This window comes from Prinia subflava, chromosome 30 (genome assembly GCF_021018805.1).
Source record: "Prinia subflava isolate CZ2003 ecotype Zambia chromosome 30, Cam_Psub_1.2, whole genome shotgun sequence".
In the NCBI taxonomy this organism is placed as follows: Eukaryota; Metazoa; Chordata; class Aves; order Passeriformes; family Cisticolidae; genus Prinia; species Prinia subflava.
Genome location: NC_086276.1, coordinates 2,154,531 through 2,176,243, shown reverse-complemented (window position 1 = coordinate 2,176,243; position 21,713 = coordinate 2,154,531). Strand labels below are relative to the sequence as shown.

The window sequence follows — 21,713 nt, the reverse complement described above, 5'->3', positions numbered from 1 at the left end:
GAATGTGTTCAATAACAAAGGCATCCGGGTATCGAGCACCACTGCCCCAAAGCTGGCTGAGGCACTTCTGGAGCTCTTTAACCACGTGAGATTCTGCGTCCCTAACCACAGGCACTGGGTGCTTCCCAGTGCCGTCTGCATTTTCAGGCCTTTGCCTGGGTGGGCCTGGAGTAGTTGGTGCTTAGGTTTTCTCCTTTCCTCTAGGACAATAGCCACGTACAAGTGCTCTCCATTCACCTCTTCTGTAAGGTGATGGAGTTGGTAGTGGATGAGGGGAAAAAGCCTCTGAAGGAATTTGTCAACAAGGGCGTGTACACACTTTTCATCTACTGCCATGATAAGAACCAGCAGGTGGCAAAGGTGAGGTTTTGTGTGCTGCTGGTGTTCTGCTGGGAGGGGGCTGGGCTGCCTCCTGCCCTGGTGCCTCCAGGGCTGCAGCTTCCTCCAGGCCGTGGCACAGGGACGGGTCCTGTGCCCTGAGCTGCAGTGCCATATCCGTGTCTCTGCTGCTCTCCAGGCCTCTCGGGAAACGCTGCATTGTGCGGCCAGGTTCTTGAAGAGGAGGAATCTCAAGAAGGTGCTGAAGAAGGAGCAGTTGAAGATCGATGAGTGTCTGGTAAGGATGGCCTGGATGAAGCCCTAGCCTCAGGCTGGAAAGAACCCCTGCCCCTGGTGTTCAGTGTGTGGGGGGCTGGCAGCTGTGGCCCCTGCCCAGTGCTGCACCCAGGGGCGCCAGCCTGCGCCCCACACGCCGCTCCCTTCCCTGGGCCACACGGGACCTTCTCCAGGCTCCTGTGGGCCCGAGCCGGGTGCCGATGGAGCCCGGCACAGCGGGGCTGCGGGGCGGGGCGGCACCGCGGCTCCCCGGGCAGCAGCCGGCCCTCGGCCCCCTCCAGAGCCCGGCAACAGCGGCTGCTGGCCGGGCCTCAGGGCTGTGCGGGCAGGGGAGGCCGGCGCTGGGCGCAGCGAGAGCCCGGCCGAGGGGCTGAGCCCGCGCCAAGCCTTCCCTGCTGCCGCTCTCTGCAGCTGGCAGAGGACAGGAGCCGAGCGGCCGAGCACCTGCGCCGGGTGCTGCCGTACCTGCAGAAGCCACAGGAGCCCCTGCGAGCGGCGGCCATCAGGTTCATGGGTGAGCCACGAGCCCGGGCTCCCTCCCCGGCCCGCCGCAGCTCGGCCCCAGCCCCGGCTGCGGCCCCGGCAGCGGCCTCCGGGCCCGGCGCCGTGGAGCCCCGCCTGCCCTCGGGGCTGCTGCCGCCCTCTGGCAGCCGTGCCCGCCCCTGGGCGGCAGGAAGGGCAAGGGCCCGGGCTGAGCCGTGCCGGGGCAGGAGGCCGTGTGGCCGCAGGGCTGGCAGCGCCGCTGGCACGGAGCTGTGCCGCTGGGGCCGTGACACGCTCTGTGTTCCCAGGAAGGGTCTGGCGGCGCCGGAGGGGGCAGCAGGAAGAGCTCCAGGCCCTCAGGGAGGGTGAGTGAGGGCAGCGGGCTGGCAGCGGGGGCTGGCGGGGGGGAGCTGCAAGCGCTGGCCCGGCTGCGGAGGGCTCTGCTCCCTGTGCGGACGAGGGCTGGCGTGGGCAGAGCACAAAGAGATTTCAGGGGCACGTAGGGGATTTGTGGCCAGCACCTTCCAGTTGATCCTTTTGGCAGCACCTCTCTGCTGGCCATAGCCAGAGTTGGCTGGGGTTGCCCTGGCAGGAGAGTCTCCTCAGGTCGCTGCAGATCCAGGCTGTGACCATGGCTCTCTTCCTCTGTGTTCCAGGCCTTCAAGCCCCAAGGAACAGTGCCAGCCCATCCTGTTCGATTACTGAAAATCGTACCCAGTTTGCCCTAGGAGCTAAAGAAGTAGGGTTATCTGCTGGAACCACTGAACCATTGTCACAAGAACAACACCTGTAGTACAACCTCCCAGTGCTGCTGGAGCTCCAGGCACAGCTGATGATTGGCACAGCTGAGCCTGCGGGAAGCTCTCAGGGCTTCAACCCTCTCTTTGCCTGTAGATAGTTCCCTCCCTCTAGCCCCCAGAGACTGTCCATCCCCATTTTACCCATCACTCTCCATCCCTTTTGACAGTTCCATCTCAGGAGCCCTCAGACCATGCCCATCCCCTTTTTCCACCCCATATCATCCCTTTTTTTTGCCTTCCATTAATAAACAGTTTGGCTTCTTCACTTGGCCTGCATCTCTGTGGAGCTGAAGCAGCACAAATCCAGAGTGCAGGGACACACAGGCCCCTCCTGCTGTTCTCTTCTGCGCCGTGTGCTGTACAGAGACCCAGAGGAACAAGGGCAGATCAGGCTGCAAAGGTCCCTGTGCTGAAGGTCCCCTCCCACAACACTGTGCAGTTTAATGTCTTGCTGAGCACTCTGAAGCCCCTGGATTTTGGAACAGCCAACATGAGTATGCTCTGAACTCAGCTGTGAGGGATTCCATGGCAAGCATCCACTGAGGGCAAAGGAGCTTGGAATGCTGGAAGCTTTCAAGAATCGCTTCCTGAAAGCACAGCAGTGCTGCACCCCTACACAGGGTCAGGAAGAGGGCAGAAGCAGAGACCATCAGGGCTTAACAGGGAGCTTTGGGTGTGCCTAAGGGCAAGTGAAGCACCAGCACGGTGGCCCAGACTGGGACGTGCGACCGTGCCAGTGCCCGGAGCGCTGTCAGGCAGTGCCGGGATCCCGGGTGTGGTTCTGGTCCCCACAACTGAGGAATGGCAGCCCCTGCCTCACACCCAGTCAGAATCCAACCAAGTGAGACCAGAGGGAGGGCAGCCATCCAGTCTCTCTGGGGCATGGCCGCAAAGCAGCCCCTGCTTCTTCCTCTGCCTGTGCTTGGGGTGTGCTGAGGGCAGCACCAGCCAGGCTGTGCTCTGTGTTCCAAAGGCTGTTGAGAGCGGGCATGAAAAGTGCTGTGTACACAGCAGAGAGTCCTGGAAGGTGCTGGCAAGAGCGTCCTGTGGGCACAGGGACTGGGAACAGCCTGGTTTTGTTGCCATGATTGCAGGCAGGAGTTGAGGCAGGCAAAGAGGCACCCCAAACACACTTGGGGGAATATGAGCTAGAGCTGCAGTGCCTTTCTTAAAAGGACCAGAAGTAATTAAGCCTTGCCAGGGTTTCTGAAGAGTGCGTTGGTGTTCCCCAGGAAAGCTACACACTTGGGGAAAACGCCCTTGGGGAAAGGGACCTGCTGCTCTAGGAAAGTGCTTTCCCAGGAGCTCCAGTGAGGTAGGTGCAAGTGTCTCCCTTTGGCTCTCTGTGGTCCTTTCAGTCCTTGAGGCCTGTTGCACTTGGCAGAGAGAAAGGGGAAGGGAAAAGGCTTTGAGGAGCACGTTTGGCATCCACCTGGTCCTGTGGACGCCAAGCCAAGCACCTGCAGCAGGGGGTGTTACCCCCCTTTGGACAGAGGTTCTGGAAGGCAGAAGGAATAGCTGTGACTTTTTCTGTTAATGGTCCTGATTCTCCTGCAGGGAAGAAGAGGGGAGAGCTGTATTTGATTTGCCACCTCAATATCTGTACCAGTGGGAGCATTAGCCCTTTTGCAATCTACTTATTTGTTTGGACTACTTTTGTAAAACTGAGGTGACTTTCAATCCTTGAGAGCTTTTATTCCTTAAGAGAATTAGATTATTATCACCCCTTCACAGAAAACCATTTACAAACCAAAGAATGGCCTTTTTATTACCTCTGTGTAGTGTTATGTTTTGTGAAGTGACTCTCAATGGATGACCTTAAAGCAAACTTTCAAACCTTTCATATTCTCACGGCATCTTGATTTTTTGGGAAGTTTGCAACTTTTTCGATCTCCTTGAGCTGAGCAAAGGGGAAGGAAAGCTTTCCTGAACTGAGGATTCTTCTGTGCCTAGAGAGCAAAGATGTTTTTGTGCTGCAGGAAATGATGCCAATGAGAAAATTCCAGCATGGAGTAACAGCTTCTGACAGAGACCAAGTTTTGCCAGCAGTTGCTCCAGGTGCTCCTACCAGCAGCCCCTGTAGGAAGGAGCACAGCCCCAGTGCACTTTGGCCTTGGCTGCCTCTGGCAGAGAAGCCCCCTGGGGCACAGGTCTCTGGGGCAGGAGAGGACACCAGCACTGCCAGGGCTCAGGGGTGGCAGGTGTGCTTGGGTGGGACTCTGCCACACCTGCTGATTTCAGTGCTCCCCTGGCCCCAGGGCTTAGAGCAGCATTTATTTGCACCTCAGGGGGCAGCAATAAGAGCTCCAGCTGATCTGCAAAGGTGAATGCGGGCAGCAGGCTTTCAGCGGGGGCTGGCAGGGGAAGCTTCAAGCCCTGGCCCAGCTGTGGAGGGCTCTGCTCCCTGTGCAGACGAGGGCTGGCATGGGCAGAGCACACCGAGATTTCAGGTGACCTGAGGGTTTCGTGGCCAGCACCTTCCAGCAGATCCTGTTGGTCCCTGCTCCCTCCTGGCCGTGGCAAGATCAGGCTGGGATGGCCCTGGCTCAAGGGCTCTCCTCAGGTCCTTGCAGATCCAGGATTTTACCTTGGCTCTGTTCCTCTCTCTTGTAGCCCTTGAACACCTTACAGAGGACATCAGCAGTGCCGTTGTCAGACCTGGCACTTCAAACATTGTATGTCCTCCAGGCACTGCAGAGTGGGGGATATTCTGTCTTCCAGAGACTGCAAGATCAATTCTGCAGGGCATGGAAGACACGGCCTCGTCTGTCGGGCCTCAGCTGGCTGCGCTGCTGGAGTTCTGCTGAGAGCTGGTCTGGGAGGCTCTCTCTGCTGGGTCAGCACCTGAGCCAGCAGTGATTTTTCTGTCCTTTAAGACTGATGTTTTCTTCTTTTCCATTTTTTGTAGCATGTAAATATAGAATGTGTTCTAATATGGACTCTCAGGAGTTTTCTTTTGCTGCCCAGGGTCCTCAGGGCTTTGGGGAAAACGTGGAAAAACAGTGCATATGCTCAGCAAGCTACCCAGGCATGCAGTGTTGAAGAGAAAATGCCCAGAAGGCCCCTGGCTTTTGATAGTTCTGCTGAAGCCTTTGTGCTGACCAAAGGGCAATGGGCAGGGGCCAGAGCTGCTGGGGTCTCTGCTTGACCAGTGCCTGGAGACGGCCACAAGCCCTGTGCCAGCCAGGAACGGCCATCTGCACCCTCCTGCCTGTGTGTTGCTGGCTGGATTGCTGAGGGCTCTGAGGTGCTCTTGACTGGGCTCCTCTGGAGCTCCTGCGGGGCTGCGTCGCTGCTGCCGGGCAGGTTGGCCGGGCTGGGGGAGACCCTGAGGGGCTGGGGCAGTGGGCCATAAGTAGCCCCCAGGCAGCCGCCTTGTTCGTGCCACCCACCTGCTCTGGTGCTTCCTCAGAGGGCAGCTGGAGGGAGCCCCTGTAATCAGGTGTGTAACCCTGGTCACAGCCTTTCAGAGGTGTGGGCCCAGGAGTTGTGGGGCAGGGCGTGTGACCCCCCCTGTCCTCAGGACTCGAGCCCCCGGCCCCTCAGCCTTCGGCCTTGAGCTCGACTGCCTGGCTGCTGAGTCTTGTCCCTATTGTGGTGTGGGAGGCCGAGCTCTGTGGCTTTAGGCATGACTGAGCGAGAAGAGCAGCAGCTTTGAGCCGAGAAGGGCCACAGAAAGGCCCTGTGGGCCAAGGGCATTCCTGGCATTCCAGGGGCAGGGATCCATGAGAGTGCAGTGAGCATCTCCAGGGTGCTGTGGCTGGCTTTGCACTGGACAGCCTCCCTGTGTACAAGGCTGGATCGTTGGTCTTCTGCCATGGTGCTTGTTTCCCTGCCTGGAGAGAGGGGCAGCCCTCTAAGGAGGATGAAAGCCCCTGTCTCCAAAACCTGCAGGAGGAAATGGAGCTCTCCCAGCCTCAGCCCATGCTGTAAGCAGGGCAGAGCCTTTTGGGATTAACACAAACAGGGGTTGGGAAGTGCATATCACAACATCAACATCAAGTTCTCCCCAATATTTAGTGTCAGTTTTTTCGATACATGATTTTACGAGAAATCACTACATCAGTTAGATTTAACCAACAGTTCTGATTTTGAAATTCACGAGACAAAATACAGCCATGAGGCCCTGTACTATAACTGTGTACTGGTTCTATGTGTGATCCATTATTCAGTCCACATCTCATTGCTATGCCATCACCTTGTGATACCACAAAAGGAGGGAAAACTTTATTTTTATCATCCACCACTAGGGGGACATTTTGACCATGGTTCACTACCATTACACTCAATATGGGTTTTGCCACAACATTCATTTTAAATTTATAAACCAAACCTTGCAATCCTGATTGATCCATTTTTTTGCCAATTACGTGATACATAGGTGGGTTTGGTTAACGTGAAGTTATGCCAACAGTCACCAGACTCATTTTTACAAAGCCTTGTGATTTCAACATTGTTAGTGCTGGGGTCTAAAGGAAAGTTACCTACATTCTTTTGAGACAACACAATATAAAAGGAACTTGTTTCTCACATGCCCACACTGTTATATGGCAAAGATTTGATGTTATGTTGGGGTGTAAATTGCTTGTAATGTTTGATTCCAAAACATTTCTGGCAATGGCAATACTGGAAGCTTTCTCATGTGAAAGACCTTCTACTTTCCTGCACCCTACCTGAACTCTCTCACCAAAAGTCCCAGTTAGTGTTCTGGACCAATCTTTCTGGTCCCAACCCCAGTCACTCGAATGGTTCACCTCAGAGTCATGCAGTACCATGGTTGCTGCATTTGGGCGACGATCCCTGGGAAAGGATCCTTGCATGCTGGTAAACCTGACAGCAGCTTCTGACCACGGCCACTCGACAGGGTTTTGGCCATGGTATTGTGGTAGGATGCAGAGAAGTGTTAGTGGTATCATGGTTTATCTGCTCCACGTCCTCCGGCGTTCTCCTGTAAAAAGCAAAGACAACAGAACCTGCCTCTAAAAGGTGCAGAAAATTAAAGTGATGGAATTATCCAACGTGTACTTATCTGATGTTCTTTCCCAAGAGAACCAGATGCAACCCATGCATATTTATGCAGAGGAGTTTTTAACACAAGTTGTACTTCTCCCACTGTAGGGAGGCCCGCCAAGACAGGCTGTCCAGGATAGTGACTTGGGGTTTTCGAATCATTTGGTCCCCCAAAGACAGGAATTATGCTTGGGGCCTTTGGGCAAAATGCAGTGATTTTGGGACAGCTTTTTACTCCCCATCTGTCATTCACAGCTGTCAAAACCTCCCACAGCTGAACATCCCAACCTCCATCCTGAGGTTTAAGGAATCGTTTCAGGAGACCATTAGTTCTTTCCACAATCTCAGGGTTGCTGTTCCCCGAGGTAATAAAGTTTTTCGTCTTCTCTTTGCCCTAAGTGTTTCACGCCGGAGCCAGAGACGACAAGCTGAGTCTGCCAGTGCATGTTTCCAAGTTTGTTTATTCTTCATTGTCTCTCAGTTCTTTCTCAGCTCTGCAAGGCATCTCCAGCAGAGCAGGACACGTGGCGGACTGGGCGGATCAGAGGGTCCCAGACCTTTTGTACCATTTCTCTGACCCAACCACCGTCCACAACGAACCTTTTAGTTACAGAATTTTACCAATACTTACTACCTATGTTAACATGTCATTTCTACTCTAAACTCATCCTTGTAATACAACTCAGCAGAAAATGGGGGGAAAGAACAAGAACAAGGAGGACAGGACCACTCCCCAATTCCTCCATCTTGCCTCTTCAAACTCATATACTAAAAATCCTAGATTCTACATTTACACTCTATAATTAACTAAATACTACTTCTTTTGAAATCTCTCGGCTTGTGATTCTTCATACAATGTGAGCATTCATTCCCATAGCCAAAGATTAGAAGCAGTATCCTCTTGAGCTCTGTGTGAAGTTAGTTGACCCCCTTGGACAGATCTCAGACCCCCCTGTCTAGTCTCCAAACCCTCCAAAGTAGCCAGAGAGATGTTCTAGACTCCAACAACTATTTATGATGTCTTTCTATTTTCATAAGGAAATCTGGCTGCTTTTGGTTTGTTCTGTTACTGCAGGCATCAGGCCCAGTGCTTGTAGTGTAATTGAAAATGTGTTTCATGGTAAAGAATAGAAGAATCTACCACCGAGAATGAAGGGTCACAGTTGAAAATTAATTCTGTTTGGTCTACTACTTGTGGTCCTTGTAAACCCACTGTGCAAGGGCTGGGTTTGCAAGCTGCAGGTTGAAGTACAGTGAGTTTGTCTGGATAATGCTGTAGCCCCATCTCACAGATGCAGAAAGGGGCCAGAATCCGGCATTTGGAGTGTGAATTTGGGGTGCTGGCCTTGCCCCAGAGGAGAGGCAGGATGTTCCCTGCAGGGTCTGCATGGAGCAGACAGAAGAGATGGGCAAGTGTTTGCAGGGCCCCTGGGAGGGGATCTTGGGGTTCCTGTCAGCAGGATCCTTGTGCAGCTCAGGCTGGGCTGGGCAGCAGCTCCATCTGCAGCTTCCATGTGCTGCTGCAGCAGCTGCTGCTGGGGACCCTGAGGGAAGAGGCCCCGGCAGGGATGGAAATGCTGCAGGGACAGCTCCAGCCAGGGCCAGCAATGAGCTTTGCCTTCCTGCCTGGGGAAATGAGGCTCCTCTAGTGCAAGAGGAGGCAAAGACAAAATCAAGTTCAACACTTCAAGGAACACTGTAGAAAATTGGAAGCCTCTCCAAATGTCACACACATTCATCTGTTAGCTCTTCAGTGTCAGGTAAAAAGCCTTTCCAGTTTTGCCTTGGATCTGAGACTGCAGGGCCCACAGCTGGGCTTCAGAGTTCAACTGATTTTTATTTTCCAGGTTTTTACACAGAGCTCTGAATGGGGCATCTCTTGCCCTTTATTCTGCTCAGAACCATGAGAAAGGTTCTGTGCTCCTGTGAGCCACCTCTTGAAGGGTGGTTGGCAACCCTGGAATCCTCTGGGAAAGCACTTGATTGACTTCAGGGCCAGGCTGGAAAGCTGAGCCTGAGGAAAGAACTGTTCCAGATGCCTCTGTCCATGTCCAGCTCCTCCCAGCTGAGTCCCTGAACACACAGGGTGCTTTATAGGCATTTCTTTTCCCCTCCTGTTGACTTGGAGGTGATTTCTCATACTTTAGAGAAATATCTGACCAGCCCCTGCCCCCATTCCATTTTATTCCCTCCACTTTGGAGTCAAAACTGCTGGGTTGGACATGGAAATTGGTGGTATTGCCCTGTTCTTCCCTCCAGCTGTCAATTTTAACTTGTATGAAACACTGCAAATGGCCTTGTTTCTCTGGTGGGGAAGATGTGAGATGGAGAGTTGAAAGGATTTGTCTCCATGAACCTTGTGATAATAAAGAAAAATGTGGTTCATTATTTTAGTGTGGTGCTGGGATTTGGGAGTTTATTTCTTGTTATTATTAATTAGTATTGATTTTAATTGTTAAGACTTTTAAATCCTAGACATTATTACCAAAGGCTTGATGTCACTCACTGGGAAAATTCCCTCCTTCTCCCATTGGGATTAACCTGAACGGTCTATTTCAAATTGCCAGTGGATTCTAAAGATGGAAAGTGCCATTAATGGTGGATTTGGTGTGGTTTGGAGCTGGGGGAGGGTCTCCTCCTCTCCCAGAGGCGCCTCGAGCCTGCTTTGCCACCACATCTGTTTGTGGCCCCTCACGGCTGCCCTGCCCTGGGGACATGGTGGGACACCCGTCCTGTCAGGGCTGAGGCTCCTCATGGCCCAGCACAACCCCACATTGCCCCTCACAGCCCCTCACAGCCCCTCAAATCCCCTCACGGCCCCTCACATCCCCTCACATCCCCTCACAGCCCCTCACATCCCCTCACATTCCCTCACATCCCTCACATCCCCTCACGGCCCCTCAGCCCCAGGCACGCGGCTCCTCCCAAAGGAGAAGGGGTCGGGCCCTGCTTGTTCTCCTTTTATTTCGCTCCCTTCACAGCCACCCGTCAAGAAAGGCTGAAATGGAGCCTTTCCCCAGCGCTCCCCTCGGGGTTAATCGCGGCTGCAGCTCTGTGCTGCCGCTGGCCCCAGCGCCAACATCCCCGCAGCCCCGCAGGCCTTTGCTGTCCCCCCGTGTCTCCGTGGCTGGAGAATGCAGTGAGGAGAGGGAGAGGAGCCTGGCAAGGGGCTTCAAAGTCAGCAGCGTGGGCAACTGGGGGGCTCCTCTGGCTTTCAGCACCCTCCTGCCCTGGAGAGGGAATCCTCCGGGATTCTGGGCCTCTGCGGGGCTCTTTCCCTTGTCCTGCTCTTGTGGGGCTCCCCAGGATGAGAATGCGGCCATGGTTTGCCTTGGAAGGCACCTTCAAGCCCACCCAGTGCCACCCCTGCCGTGGCAGGGACACCTCCCACTGTCCCGGGCTGCTCCGAGCCCCGTCCAGCCGTGTCCCAAGGCAGCAGCCAGGCAGAAATCCGCTGGCCTGCCCGGGGCTGTCAGCTCCTCTGACACCGGGATGACGACAGATTCCATCAGTTCCAGAGAATTCCATGGCGTTAGAGTGCCGGGCCATGGAATGTCCTGGAAGCCAGGCTGTCCTGGGACACAGCAGGGCCTGCTGGAGCCCAGGGCAGCGCTGTGACACCAGGGCACCTGAGGCAACCCAGTGTCCCTGGTGACACAGCGGGGCCTGGCAAAAGCAAATCTGGGCCAGAGCATTTGCTGCGGTGTTCAAAGTTTGATTTCCACCAATTTTCTTTTGGCCGGTGCCCCAGGGATGCTGGAGGGGTCTCCATCCCTGTGGGTGTGGGAAATGCTTGTGGGAGCCAGGGGCCAGGCTTTGGGCCTGATCTTTTTGGGCCTTAGAGATCTGAGCCTGCTGGTAGCTCCTAACTCCTTTCCCAAGGGAAAAGCTTCTTAGGAAAGCTTCTTCCCAAAACAATCTCGGCAAAACACCTATCCTTTCCAAAAACAATCTTTCTCCAGGTGATGTGTTGCTTTTCTGCTTCTCAGAGAAAAAACATTTTGGCCCTTTCTCTACTTTGCCCAGTGGCACTGGGGAGGTGTCACTCTTTTTCACCCATGGTGTTAAGTCTGTACGGGAACACCTTCTAAAATGAGACAATTCAAGGGGGTTTTATGCCTTTTGCCTTCTGAAATAGTCGCAGTCTTTGCTCTTTTGTTGGTGTCCTGCAGCGACACCGGGGGCTCTCTGTCCCTCTCCCTGCGGGGCACGTTCGGGGGCTGGAGTCTCTGTTCCAGACCCCTGTTCTAGGATTGGCTTTTGACCGAGATTGAAACGATTGTTAGATGTGTGGTGTTAAAATAACTCTGCCGTGAGGATGTAGATTTGATGGTTTTGCTCAGTCCTAGTGGTGGGACAGCCAGTCTAGAGCCATGCTTGCAATTGAAGTGTCTGTGTGATTGGTGTGAAAAAGACATATTGTGTGGCTCTATGCAGATATTTACTATATGTGATATGCTAGGTAGAAAAGTTATGCTCTATTAACATTTGAATAATATAGTGAATGTAGTTTTGTAATTAACATTAAGCTTTAGAATCTATGTGTGTGTGATATTCTTTTTAGCTCAAGAAAGAGAGAAAATAACCAAGAATTCTTTGCACAGAGATAACGGTTGCAGAGACTTTAAATTTTCTAGTGAAGAAGAATTTATGGCCTTCCTTATCAACAGAAAAGAAACCTCTTCAAGGACCAACAGACTTACAGGCGCCTGGAAATTAACAGAAAGCTTTTGTGAAAAGAACCAGCTGAAATTACTTGTTTTAAATAAAATATGCATAGTCATGAAGAGGATCCTCAAAAAGAGAGAGATTTCTCTCTTTTCTTTGCCTTCTTTCCTAGCTAGCTTTTGTCTAGATGGGAGGAGACCCGGCCCGGGCCGCTCCCTTTGTTCTTATTGTCTCATAAATTGTCCTACTCTAAATTGTTTAACTTTTATTATTGTATTTGTATTACTATTTTTTATAACCATTTTTTATTTTTATTAAATTTCCGAAAATCCCAAAAGCGAGTGATTGGCGTTTATTACAGTTGGGATAACATCCAGTGAAGGTGTGAGGAGGAGCCTGCCGTTGATGTGCCAAAGGATGGGCACCTGCGCCTGAGGAAGGCGTGGAGCACAGCCCGAGCTGGAAGCGATGGTGGAGGCGCAGCCGAGAAACAGGCGTGCTCTAAGGAGGCAGAGGCAAGGAGGGACCCTGCTAAACAGCTCCTGGAATGTGGAAAGGAGTTGGTAGAAGAGTTTGAATATGCAGGAGAGTGATGCAATGGAAAGGGTATTTCAAGAATGTCTGTGAGATAGCAGGTGAGCACTTGGCTGAATGCCCAGTCATGGCAGATGGGCCAAGGTACCAGGTGGAGCCTCTGAACCCTTTGCTTTCTGTCTCCTACTGGTCTTAATTTGTGTTTAATTCAAGCTCTTTTTAATTTTACCAGGCAAGTGAAGCTCGTTTTTCACAGTCTTCATCTCTGGTAGCAGGGGACACGCGGAGGCGTCTCTGTCCCTCTCAGCGCTGGGCTGAGGGCCCCGAGCATCTTCCGGTGTGACAGGGACAGAGACCCCCCCAGGCCCGAGCACTCCCGCCAGGAGAGGACTGGAGCCCCCCCAGGAGTGCGCAGGGAGGAGAGGGAGGGAGACAAGGCCGGGCCATGCGTGCTCCTGGCCCCGCCTGAGGCCCGGGGCTCTCCGTGCTCCTGTACCATGGGGAGGGTGGGGGCTTTGGGGTTTGTTTGCGTCGCCAAGGACTCGTTGGGCAAGCAAAGACCAGGCAGAGCATTTGAAGTGATTTTTGCCAGTTTTATTTGAAAATACCTTTGATTTCAATTCTTTTATTTTTTAAAATTCTGTTTTATTTTTATTTGGGTTCTTTTTTGGTCTTATTAATTTTATTTATTTGGCAGGCCGGGGCGATGGCCAAAGCCCCCTGGTTTGCAGGGGCTGACACGGTCCCTGTGTTGCCCGGCGGCCCTCGGTCCCTGCCTTTGCAGAGCCGGGGCTGGTGCCGGTGCCGCTCCCATTGGGAGGGGCGGGCGCAGGTCCCCGAGAAGGGCGGCGGCGAGAAGCGGCGCATCGGCGCATCCCCCCTTCCTCCCTCCCTCGCAGACAGCCCCACACAAGCGCCCTGTGCTGTCCTCTGGCCACGGCGGACACTCTGCCGCTCTTTGTGGTCCTTGCCCTGGGCCGTGGCCCCAGGAGGACGCTCCGGCAGATGTCAGTGGCCAGCCATAGCTGGCGCCATCATCCTGGCCCCAGGGCACGCTCGGGCCGGTGTCCATCCCTCCCCCTGCACATCCCACGACAAGACAGTCCCACCTCCCTCCCGCCCCCCCGCATCCTTCCCCCTTGGCCAGGCCGCTGGCCACGCAGAGTTGGCCACTGGCCGCACAGGGTCGAACCCAGGGCTCCAGCGCCGCTCCCATGGCAGGACCCTGCCAGGAGACCTGTGGGCTCTCAGGCCCCTTTTATACTCGAGGCAAGCCCCGCCCTCTCCCCGACAGCCAATGGCAGCTCAGTGACGTTCTCAGCGTCAGGCACCGAGCGGCCAGGCCCTTTGTGATGTCACAATGGGGGCGGGGAGCCAGCAAGACGGAGCCATCTGATTGGTCGCTGCGGCAGGTGTTACTGCTGGCATTGTGTACGGCGGCGCTGATTGGTTCGTTCCATGCTGAGGGTGGGGTAAGGCGGGGAGTGGGTGCGGGGGTCCCAGCCCCATTGTGGGGGTCCCGCTCCCATGCTGGGCATGCCCAGGCCCATTCTGGGGCTTCTCAAGCCCGTTCCGGGGGTCCCAGCCCCACTTTTGGGCTGCCTGGGCTCATTGCTTGGAGGGCTCCATGAGGGGCGGGGCTCGGGGCCGGGGGCGGTGTCAGGGCGGGGAGGAGGGGCCGTTTCCAGCCTGGGATTTGGGCTGAGTTGGGCTGGGATTGGGGCCGAGGGGGGCTCAGAGCTGGCACTGGGGCCAGCGCTGGTTGTGGGCTGGGGGTTAGGGCTGGACCATCCACATTGTGCCAAGGAAACTGGAACCACAGGGAGAGGGCAATTGGTCTTGTACTGGGAGCAGGCACTCCCCTTTCCCGCCCATCCCGCCCCTCCAGTCCCAGTGCCCCCCACCATGGTCCCGGCAATCCCAGGGCTCCCCCCCTCCTCTCGGGGTCCCCGCCTGTGGGGCTCTCCTCTCTCCAGGGTCTCGCTTAGGAAAGCTGAGGCTCTCCCAGAGCTCCCTAAACCCGCTGTTCCCCCCGCCCCTATCGGGTCTCTGCCGCCAGTAGGGCCCCCAAAAACACCTCTTGGGGAGCCCCTGATGTCCTCCAAAGGGTTGTTTTGGGCTCGGCTTTGGAGCCCTGTGAGCTCCAAACATCCCCCTGTAAGACACGGCCCCAAGATCCCTCATCTGTCTCAGGACTGTTGAGCAAGGACAGAGGCTGAAACCCCCAAAGGACCCTAAAACCACAGCACAGGAGCTCTGGCCTGAATGGGCCAGGATGTCTGCCAGGTTTCTCCCACAGGTGCATTCACTGGACCAAAAACTGGGCATGTGCGTTCCTAAAAGGGTCTGATTCGTCCTAAAATCACCCACAAATGCCTCAAATTCTCCTAAGGGGCCTGAAATCCACATGAAAACCGATCAGGTTGGGCCTCGAATCACGCATGGAAGCTTCATATCCCTTCCATGTGGACTAAAATCACCCCAAGGGAAGTAAAAACCAGCCTAAAACCACATGGTTTGGCCTAAAATCAGAGAAATGGAGTTAAAATCATCCAAATGGGTCAGAAAACACTAAAACAGATCATAAATTTCTCAAACTAGTTTAAAACACACACAAAATGGCTTCAAATCACATATAAATCTTCCAAATTGGTGTAAAATAAACCCTAAAACTACCTTGTTTGGCTTAAAATCACCTAAATGGGCCTCAAGTCATACAAAAGGATCTAAAATCCACCTTAAAACTGCCCAGGCTTTTTGAAATTCACCCAAACGGAACCAAACCCCACCAGATTTGGCCTAAAATCATACAAATGTGCTTAAAGTTCATGCTAAGCCTGCCCAGTTTGGCCTAAAATCACCCAAATGAGCTCAAAAGCTCTGGGAGTGCTACTGAGAGCGAGACAAAGATGAGCACCAGAACCAGACCCAGCACCAAGACTGAGACTGACACCGGCACCGAGACTGGCACCAAGAGTGGCGCCGCTCCGGGATGGGCATTGAGACCAAGAACGGGACCAGAATCGACACCAGAACTGAGAGTGGCACTGCACTGGCACCAGGACTAGGACTGAGACCGTAACCGGCACCAGAACTGGCACTGGGACCAAGACTGAGACCAAGACCAGTGCCAGAACCAGCACCAACACTGGCACCACTCCAGGACCAAAATTGAGATTGCACTGGGAGCACTCTGGGACCAAGACTGGTACCAGTACCAACACTGGGACTGAGTCTGCACTGAGACAGAGACTGGGACCGGGATTGAAACCAGAACTGGAACTGGCACTGGCACCAAGACTGGCACCGCTCCAGGACCGAGACTGAGACCGAGGCTGGAACGAGCACCGGGTTCGGCTTTGGGATTGCTCCAGGACTTCCACGTTAACTCCAGGCAGTTCTGGTTGCAGCCCAGTTAAGGACTGGGAGGGACTGGGAGGGAGCCCTGGGCTGGGCGGGACCGCCTCGGTTCGCATCGTTCTGGTGCAGCCATGCCAGTCTGGATGATCCCAATTTGTGCTATCCCAGTCTGTGTGGTTCTGATCCAGATGGTGCCAGCTTGTGAATTCCCAGTCTGTAAAATCCCAGTCCATGTGATCCCAGCCCAGACAATCCCAGCCCTACAAGGGCCCAGTCCCATCATCCCAGTCTGGATGCTCCTGATCCAGATGGTCCCGCTCTGTGCAGTCCCAGGCTGGAGGATCCCAGTCCATGTGAGCCCAGCCCGCAGGATCCCAGTCTGGATGCTCCTGCATGCACACACTGCAAGGCTCTGCAATTCCAGTTCCCAGACAGGAAAAGATCTTCCTGCCCTTGAGGGCAAAGCTCTGAAGAAGGAGCCAAAAGCAGGGGGCAGCAAGATCCTCCAGGGACAATTCACTGCCAGCCACCAGAACTTCACCCATGCTTGCTGTAGCTCCTGCATTGGGAATTCAGTCAGGGCAGGGTCTTGGGTGGGAGCTGCCCTGGCTCAAGGGAGACACTGAGAGTCAAAGAGAGCAGGCAGGAGAGGCAGGAGAGAAAGGAGGACACCAACACAATCAGCTGAGAAGGTGGCACTGTGAGAACAGAACTGACACTGACTGAAAATGAATGGCACAGGAATGAAGAACTCTCAAAGTCTGATTTACTATCAAACATATCCCACCTGCCCAGCCCCAAGCAATCCCAATCCCACCACTCCAAATTTGTATCCCACTTCTCTTGATCTCCTCTCAACCCCATCTTGTTAGAAATGAAAATCCATACTCCAATCTTTCATCAAAATTTTAGCTATTTATTAAAGTACGTTCCATAAAAAGCCAGCAAGCAGCGCTGGGTGCGCGGGGAGTCTGCGCTCCTCCGTCACACACCCCAACTGTCAGTTCTGCAAATATTTATTCCATCCCTTCATACAGATGCACAAACATTTCTCAGCACTTCTCAGTAGCCTCCTCTCCCCCCATTTCCCCTTGTGGTGCCTGTTGTCCTGCTATGCTGTGTGGGCTCTTTCTTGGTGGTCTTTCAGCTCTCTGTGATGGTCGTTGCTCTTCCTCATTCATTTGCTGATCTTTAGGTTCTCACCCAATTTTGCCTCTATAAGCAGTTCACGTGTTTGCTCAGTTGGCCCATCTAATGTTCACCATATTCTGTCCATCTCTTTCCCCTCCCAGTCTTATACAGCAGTTGCTCAGAATTCATCTCTTTTATTCCCACAGTACAATGTCATCATTATATCTGTATTTTCTCTGACACAAATCACAGTCATACCTCTCACAATCTCACCCTGGTGCCCATGGAATGTAGGAAATTTGCCGTGGGACTGAGTTTTTCTCAAGGTGGGAACAAGCCATTTTGGGGTGGGATTGAGCCCTTTTGGGTTAAAAATTACTTGCTCTCTGTGGGATTGGAGTGGCTTGAGGTGACAGACCCATCCCTTTTGGCTTCTGGAGTGCAGAGAGATGGAGAGGAGAAAAAAAGAAGGCCAAAACAAAACAATAACCGGCCAGGTGTCTTCCTAACATGGATCACAGGGAATGTGGGGCACCAGGGCTCAGCCTAATGTGACTCCTCCAGTGGGGGATAGAGTTGGAGCAGGGCACGAAGCTCTTCCCGCACTGGGAGAACTGGCAGGGCTTCCCTTATTGGTGCCTGAGTTGGTGTTTGGTCAAGTGAGAGCTCCGGGAGAAGCTCTTCCCACACTGGGGACACTCGTAGGGCCTCTCCCTGGTGTGGATGCGCCGGTGGATGATGAGGGTGCAGTTCTGCTTGAACCCCTTCCCGCAGTCGGGGCAGCGGAAGGGCCTCTCCTCTGTGTGAATCCGCTGGTGCCGGAGGAGACTGGAGCTGGTCTGAAACCTCTTCCTGCATTTATCACACTCGTAGGGCCTCTCCCCAGTGTGCATGCGCAGGTGCAGACCAAGACTGGAGCTCGTCCGGAACCTCTTCCCGCATTTCTCACACTCGTAGGGCCTCTCCCCAGTGTGGATGCGCCGGTGGATGATGAGAGCGGAGTTGTGCGTGAACCCCTTCCCACAGTCGGGGCAGTGAAAGGGCCAATACTCTGTGTGTGTCTGCTGATGCAGCAGGAGCTGGGTGCTGATCCGAAACCCCTTCCCACACTCGGAACACTCGTAGGGCCTCTCCCCAGTGTGGATCTTTTGGTGGAGGATCAGGTGGCTACGCTGCCTGAAGCTCTTCCCGCATTCCCCACACTCGTAAGGTCGTTCTCCGGTGTGGATCCTCTGGTGGCAGATCAGGTATTCCCTCAAGCTGAAACTCATCCCACATTCCTCACACTCGTGGGGCCTCTCCCCAGTGTGGATCCTCTGGTGCCTGATCAGGCTGAACCTCTGGCTGAAGCTCTTCTCACACTCCGAGCACTTTTGGGGCTTCTCCCCATCAGGATGCTGCTCATGCTCCACCAGCTCTGAGCTCTGGCTCCATCTCTGGCCGCCTTCCTGGCACAGGGTGGGTCTTTCCTCCTCACATCCCCCTGATCTGCCTTTGCAGCCCCTCCTCCTGAGGGATCTCCGGGGATTTTCCTCCCCACTGGATTCCTGTGCCATGGAGCTGCTCCAAACAGCCTCTCCCATGAGGTTCTGCTGCGGGGATTTGTCCTCCCTGCTCTCCATGCTCAGCTCCTTGTCTGGGGGCGGAAGGACAAGGAGAGGATGGGATTTGCCTCCGTGCCACAGGGAAGGAGATCTCTCCTCTGCTTGGTCCCTGCCCTCCCCAGGTTGCTGGGAGTGCTCTCCTCTTTCCGGGGTCCCTCTAAGGGAGGCCACGGCTCTCCTGGGGCTCCCCAAACCCGGTGTCCCCCGGCCCCGCCGCTCCCGCGCGCTCCCCACGTGGCCCCGGCAGAGCTCGGAGGGCCCGGCCCGGGAAGCCCAACCCCCACCGCGGGGGGACCCGCATCCCCCCGACCCCCAATAGGGCTCTGCCGACACCGGGACACACCAAAAACATTTCCCGGGAGGCCCCGATGTCCCCCCGAGGGGCATCTGAGCCTCGGCTTTGGAATCCTGCAAGATCCAATCATCCCCCGCAAAAAACCCCAAACCCAGACACCCCCCCGGGATATTTGGGGCGAGCTCCCCCTCCCCGGGCACCTGCGGGATTGGGGCGATGCTCCCCGGCCGTGCTGCGAGTTCAGGGAGCGCTGGAGCCGCCTCTGCCTCCTCTGCCCTTCTCCTCCTGCTCCCTGCTGCCGCTCCGCCTCTTCCTCCCTCCCTCCTCCTCCTCCCCCGTTCCCAGCCCCGAACTGTGGGGGCGGGGTCAGGGAAAGGGCGGGAACTGTGAGGGGAAAGGGGCGGGGTCAGGTAAAGGGCGGGAACTGTGAGGGGAAAGGGGCGGGGTCAGAGAAAGGGCGGGAACTGTGAGAGGAAAGGGGCGTGGCCTGAAAGTCCTGAAAGGGCCCGGTTTGGCCTCAAATCACCAAAAGAAGCCTAAAATCCCCTCACTGTGGCCTTAAATCACCCTAAGGGCACTAAAATCCACCCTAAATCCACATGGTTTGGCTTTACTTCAGACAAATGGGGTTCAAATCAGCCAAAGGGGTACAAAATTTAACCAAAGGAGCCTAAAATTGGCCAAACTGGTTTAAAACCCACAAAAAATGCCCACTAATCACACTTAAGTCTCCCAATATGGTGTAAAATCAACACTGAAAATAGATCGTTTGGCTTACAATCACACAAAGGGACTGAAAGCCCTCTAAAACCCAACAGATTTGGCCTAAAATACCCCAAACCATGCTAAACCCCACCCAAATGGGCCTCAAGTCATACAAAAGGATCTAAAATCCACTTTGAAACTTCCCAGACTATCTTAAAATCTCTCAAATGGGACTAAACCCCACCAGATTTGGCCTAAAATCAGCCAAAGGGGCCAAAAACCCACCCTAAAAGGCTCAAAACCACAGCCTAAATCTGCCCAGTTTGGCCTACAATCATCAAAATGGGTCAAAAATTATCCAGAGATGCCAAAAATCCACCCTAAGCTTTCCCAGTTTGGCCTGAAATCACCCAAACAGGACTAAAATCTCTGGGACCGGGACTGAGACTGAGACCACGATCAGCACCAGAACCAGCACCAGCACCAAGACTGAGACCGACACCGGATCTGAGACTGGCACTGAGAGCGGCGCCGCTCTGGGACCGGCACCGAGACCAAGACTGGGACCAGAACCGACACCACAACAGAGACCGGCACTGCACTGGCACCAGGACTAGGACCGAGACTGTAACCGGCACCAGAACTGGCACTGGGACCAAGACTGAGACCAAGACCGGCACCGGAACCAGCACCGAGACTGGCACTGCCCAGGGACTGGGACCGAGACTGAGACTGGCACTGGGAGCACTGCGGGACCAAGAGCGGCACCGGTACCGGCACTGGAATCGGGACTGCGCTGAGACTGGGATGGAAATTGGCAAAAAGGGCTCAAAAGTCACAGAAAATGCTCCTGAAGAGTCCAAAAATACTCAGAATTGACAGAAAATGCTCCAAGATGCTGTGAGATTGGGGAGAGCCCGGAGGGACACAGAATTCCCAAGAATTAAAAAACATCCCCCAAAATTTGCATTAAAAAGCAAAATTATATAAAACAAGAACTGAAAGAAGCCTCAAAATGGCTCAAAAGAGAAAAATATATCTGAAAATGCCTCCAGAAATTCCAATATTATTCTCAGAGTAGCCCGAATTTATCAAGTTCCCAAAAAGTCACAAAAAATTTCCCCCAAACACCAACAAAAACCACCCAGAAAATGAAAAAAATAGAACAACCTAACCATTAAGATGCCCAGAAATATATTAAAAAATCCCACCAAAATCCCCAAATTCTCAAAAATTCCCTAAAAAACTCCCAAACTCTTTAGAATTCCAAAAGCATCCCCCAATAGCCCCCAAATATCAGCAAAAACCACTCTTAAAAATGAAAAAAAAAAAACAACAAAACCAACAAACCAAAAGCCAACAAAATGAAAACACCAAAATTTCCAAAAAATACTTTAAAAATAAAAAAATTACAAAATCCCTCCAACCCCCAAGAAGTCCCAAAATCCCTGAAAATTCCCAGAATTTCCTACACTTGCTTTCAATGAAGGGGTGCAGCAGGCAGGACTTGCCATTTACAGCACTGCTGATCACCAAGAACTTGAAGAGGAAATCTGGGGAAAAAATTCCCAAACTTCCTATGCTTGGACCCAAAATTCTCTCAAAATCCTCTCTAGAGAGCCCACAGTTCCCAGGTTGGACCCAAATTTCCCAAAAAGTCCATTTGGGGACCCCAAATTCCAAAGTTTGGACCCAAAATCTCCTCTGGGGACTGCAAAACTCCCACAGTTCCCCTCTAGAGATCCCCAAATTCCCACATTTGTACCCAAAATGCTCCAAATTCCTGCGTTTGGACCCAAAATTCCCAATAGAGGCCGCAAAATTCAAACAATTTCCCAACAGAAAACCCAAAATTGCCCCATTTGAATCCCAAGAATTCCCTGAACAGAGCCCAAAATTCCCAAAATATTCCCTTGAAGCACCCCAGAATTCCCCTATCGAGATCCCGAGACCCCCCTCAGACCCGCCAGGTACCCCTGGACCCTCTATAGGCTACCCCAGAACCCCTACAGAGCCCCTATAGATGCCCCAAAGACCCCCCCCCAAATCCCCCATAGAGACCCCCAAATCACCCATAGGGACCCCCAGAGCCCCTATAGACCCCCCAGGCATCCCCCATCCCCTAGAGGGACCCCCAGATCCCCTAAAGACCCCCCCAAATCCCCCATAGAGACCCTTGGATCCCCTACAGGGACCCCCAGACCCTACTCAAATCTTCTATAGGGATCCCCAGGCCCCCCTCAGCCCTCTAAAGAGCCCCCATAGATCCCCTATAGACCCCTCAGACCTCAATTAGAGACCCCCAGACCCCACCAGACCCCCCAGCCCCCTCACAGGGATCCAAAGACACCCCCAGACCTCTCCGCACCCACTACAGGCTCACGCAGGCCCCTACAGACCCCCCCAGTCAGCCAAAAGGCCACCCAGACCCCCCAAATCCCCTACAGAGACCCCCAGACCCCATTTAGGGATGCCCAGACACACTTGATGGACTCCTCCGGACCCTCT

General features: G+C 53.9%; 1 protein-coding gene across 1 annotated transcript; it reads right to left on the bottom strand.

Annotated features, from left to right (window-relative positions):
- Window positions 1–16,387: 16,387 nt before the first annotated feature.
- On the bottom strand, window positions 16,388–18,257 carry LOC134562727 (zinc finger protein 239-like). The gene has a single exon (XM_063420256.1). It carries the CDS (start codon window positions 18,221–18,223, stop codon window positions 17,231–17,233), a length of 993 nt encoding a protein of 330 aa, XP_063276326.1. The 5' UTR covers window positions 18,224–18,257; the 3' UTR covers window positions 16,388–17,230.
- Window positions 18,258–21,713: the final 3,456 nt, after the last annotated feature.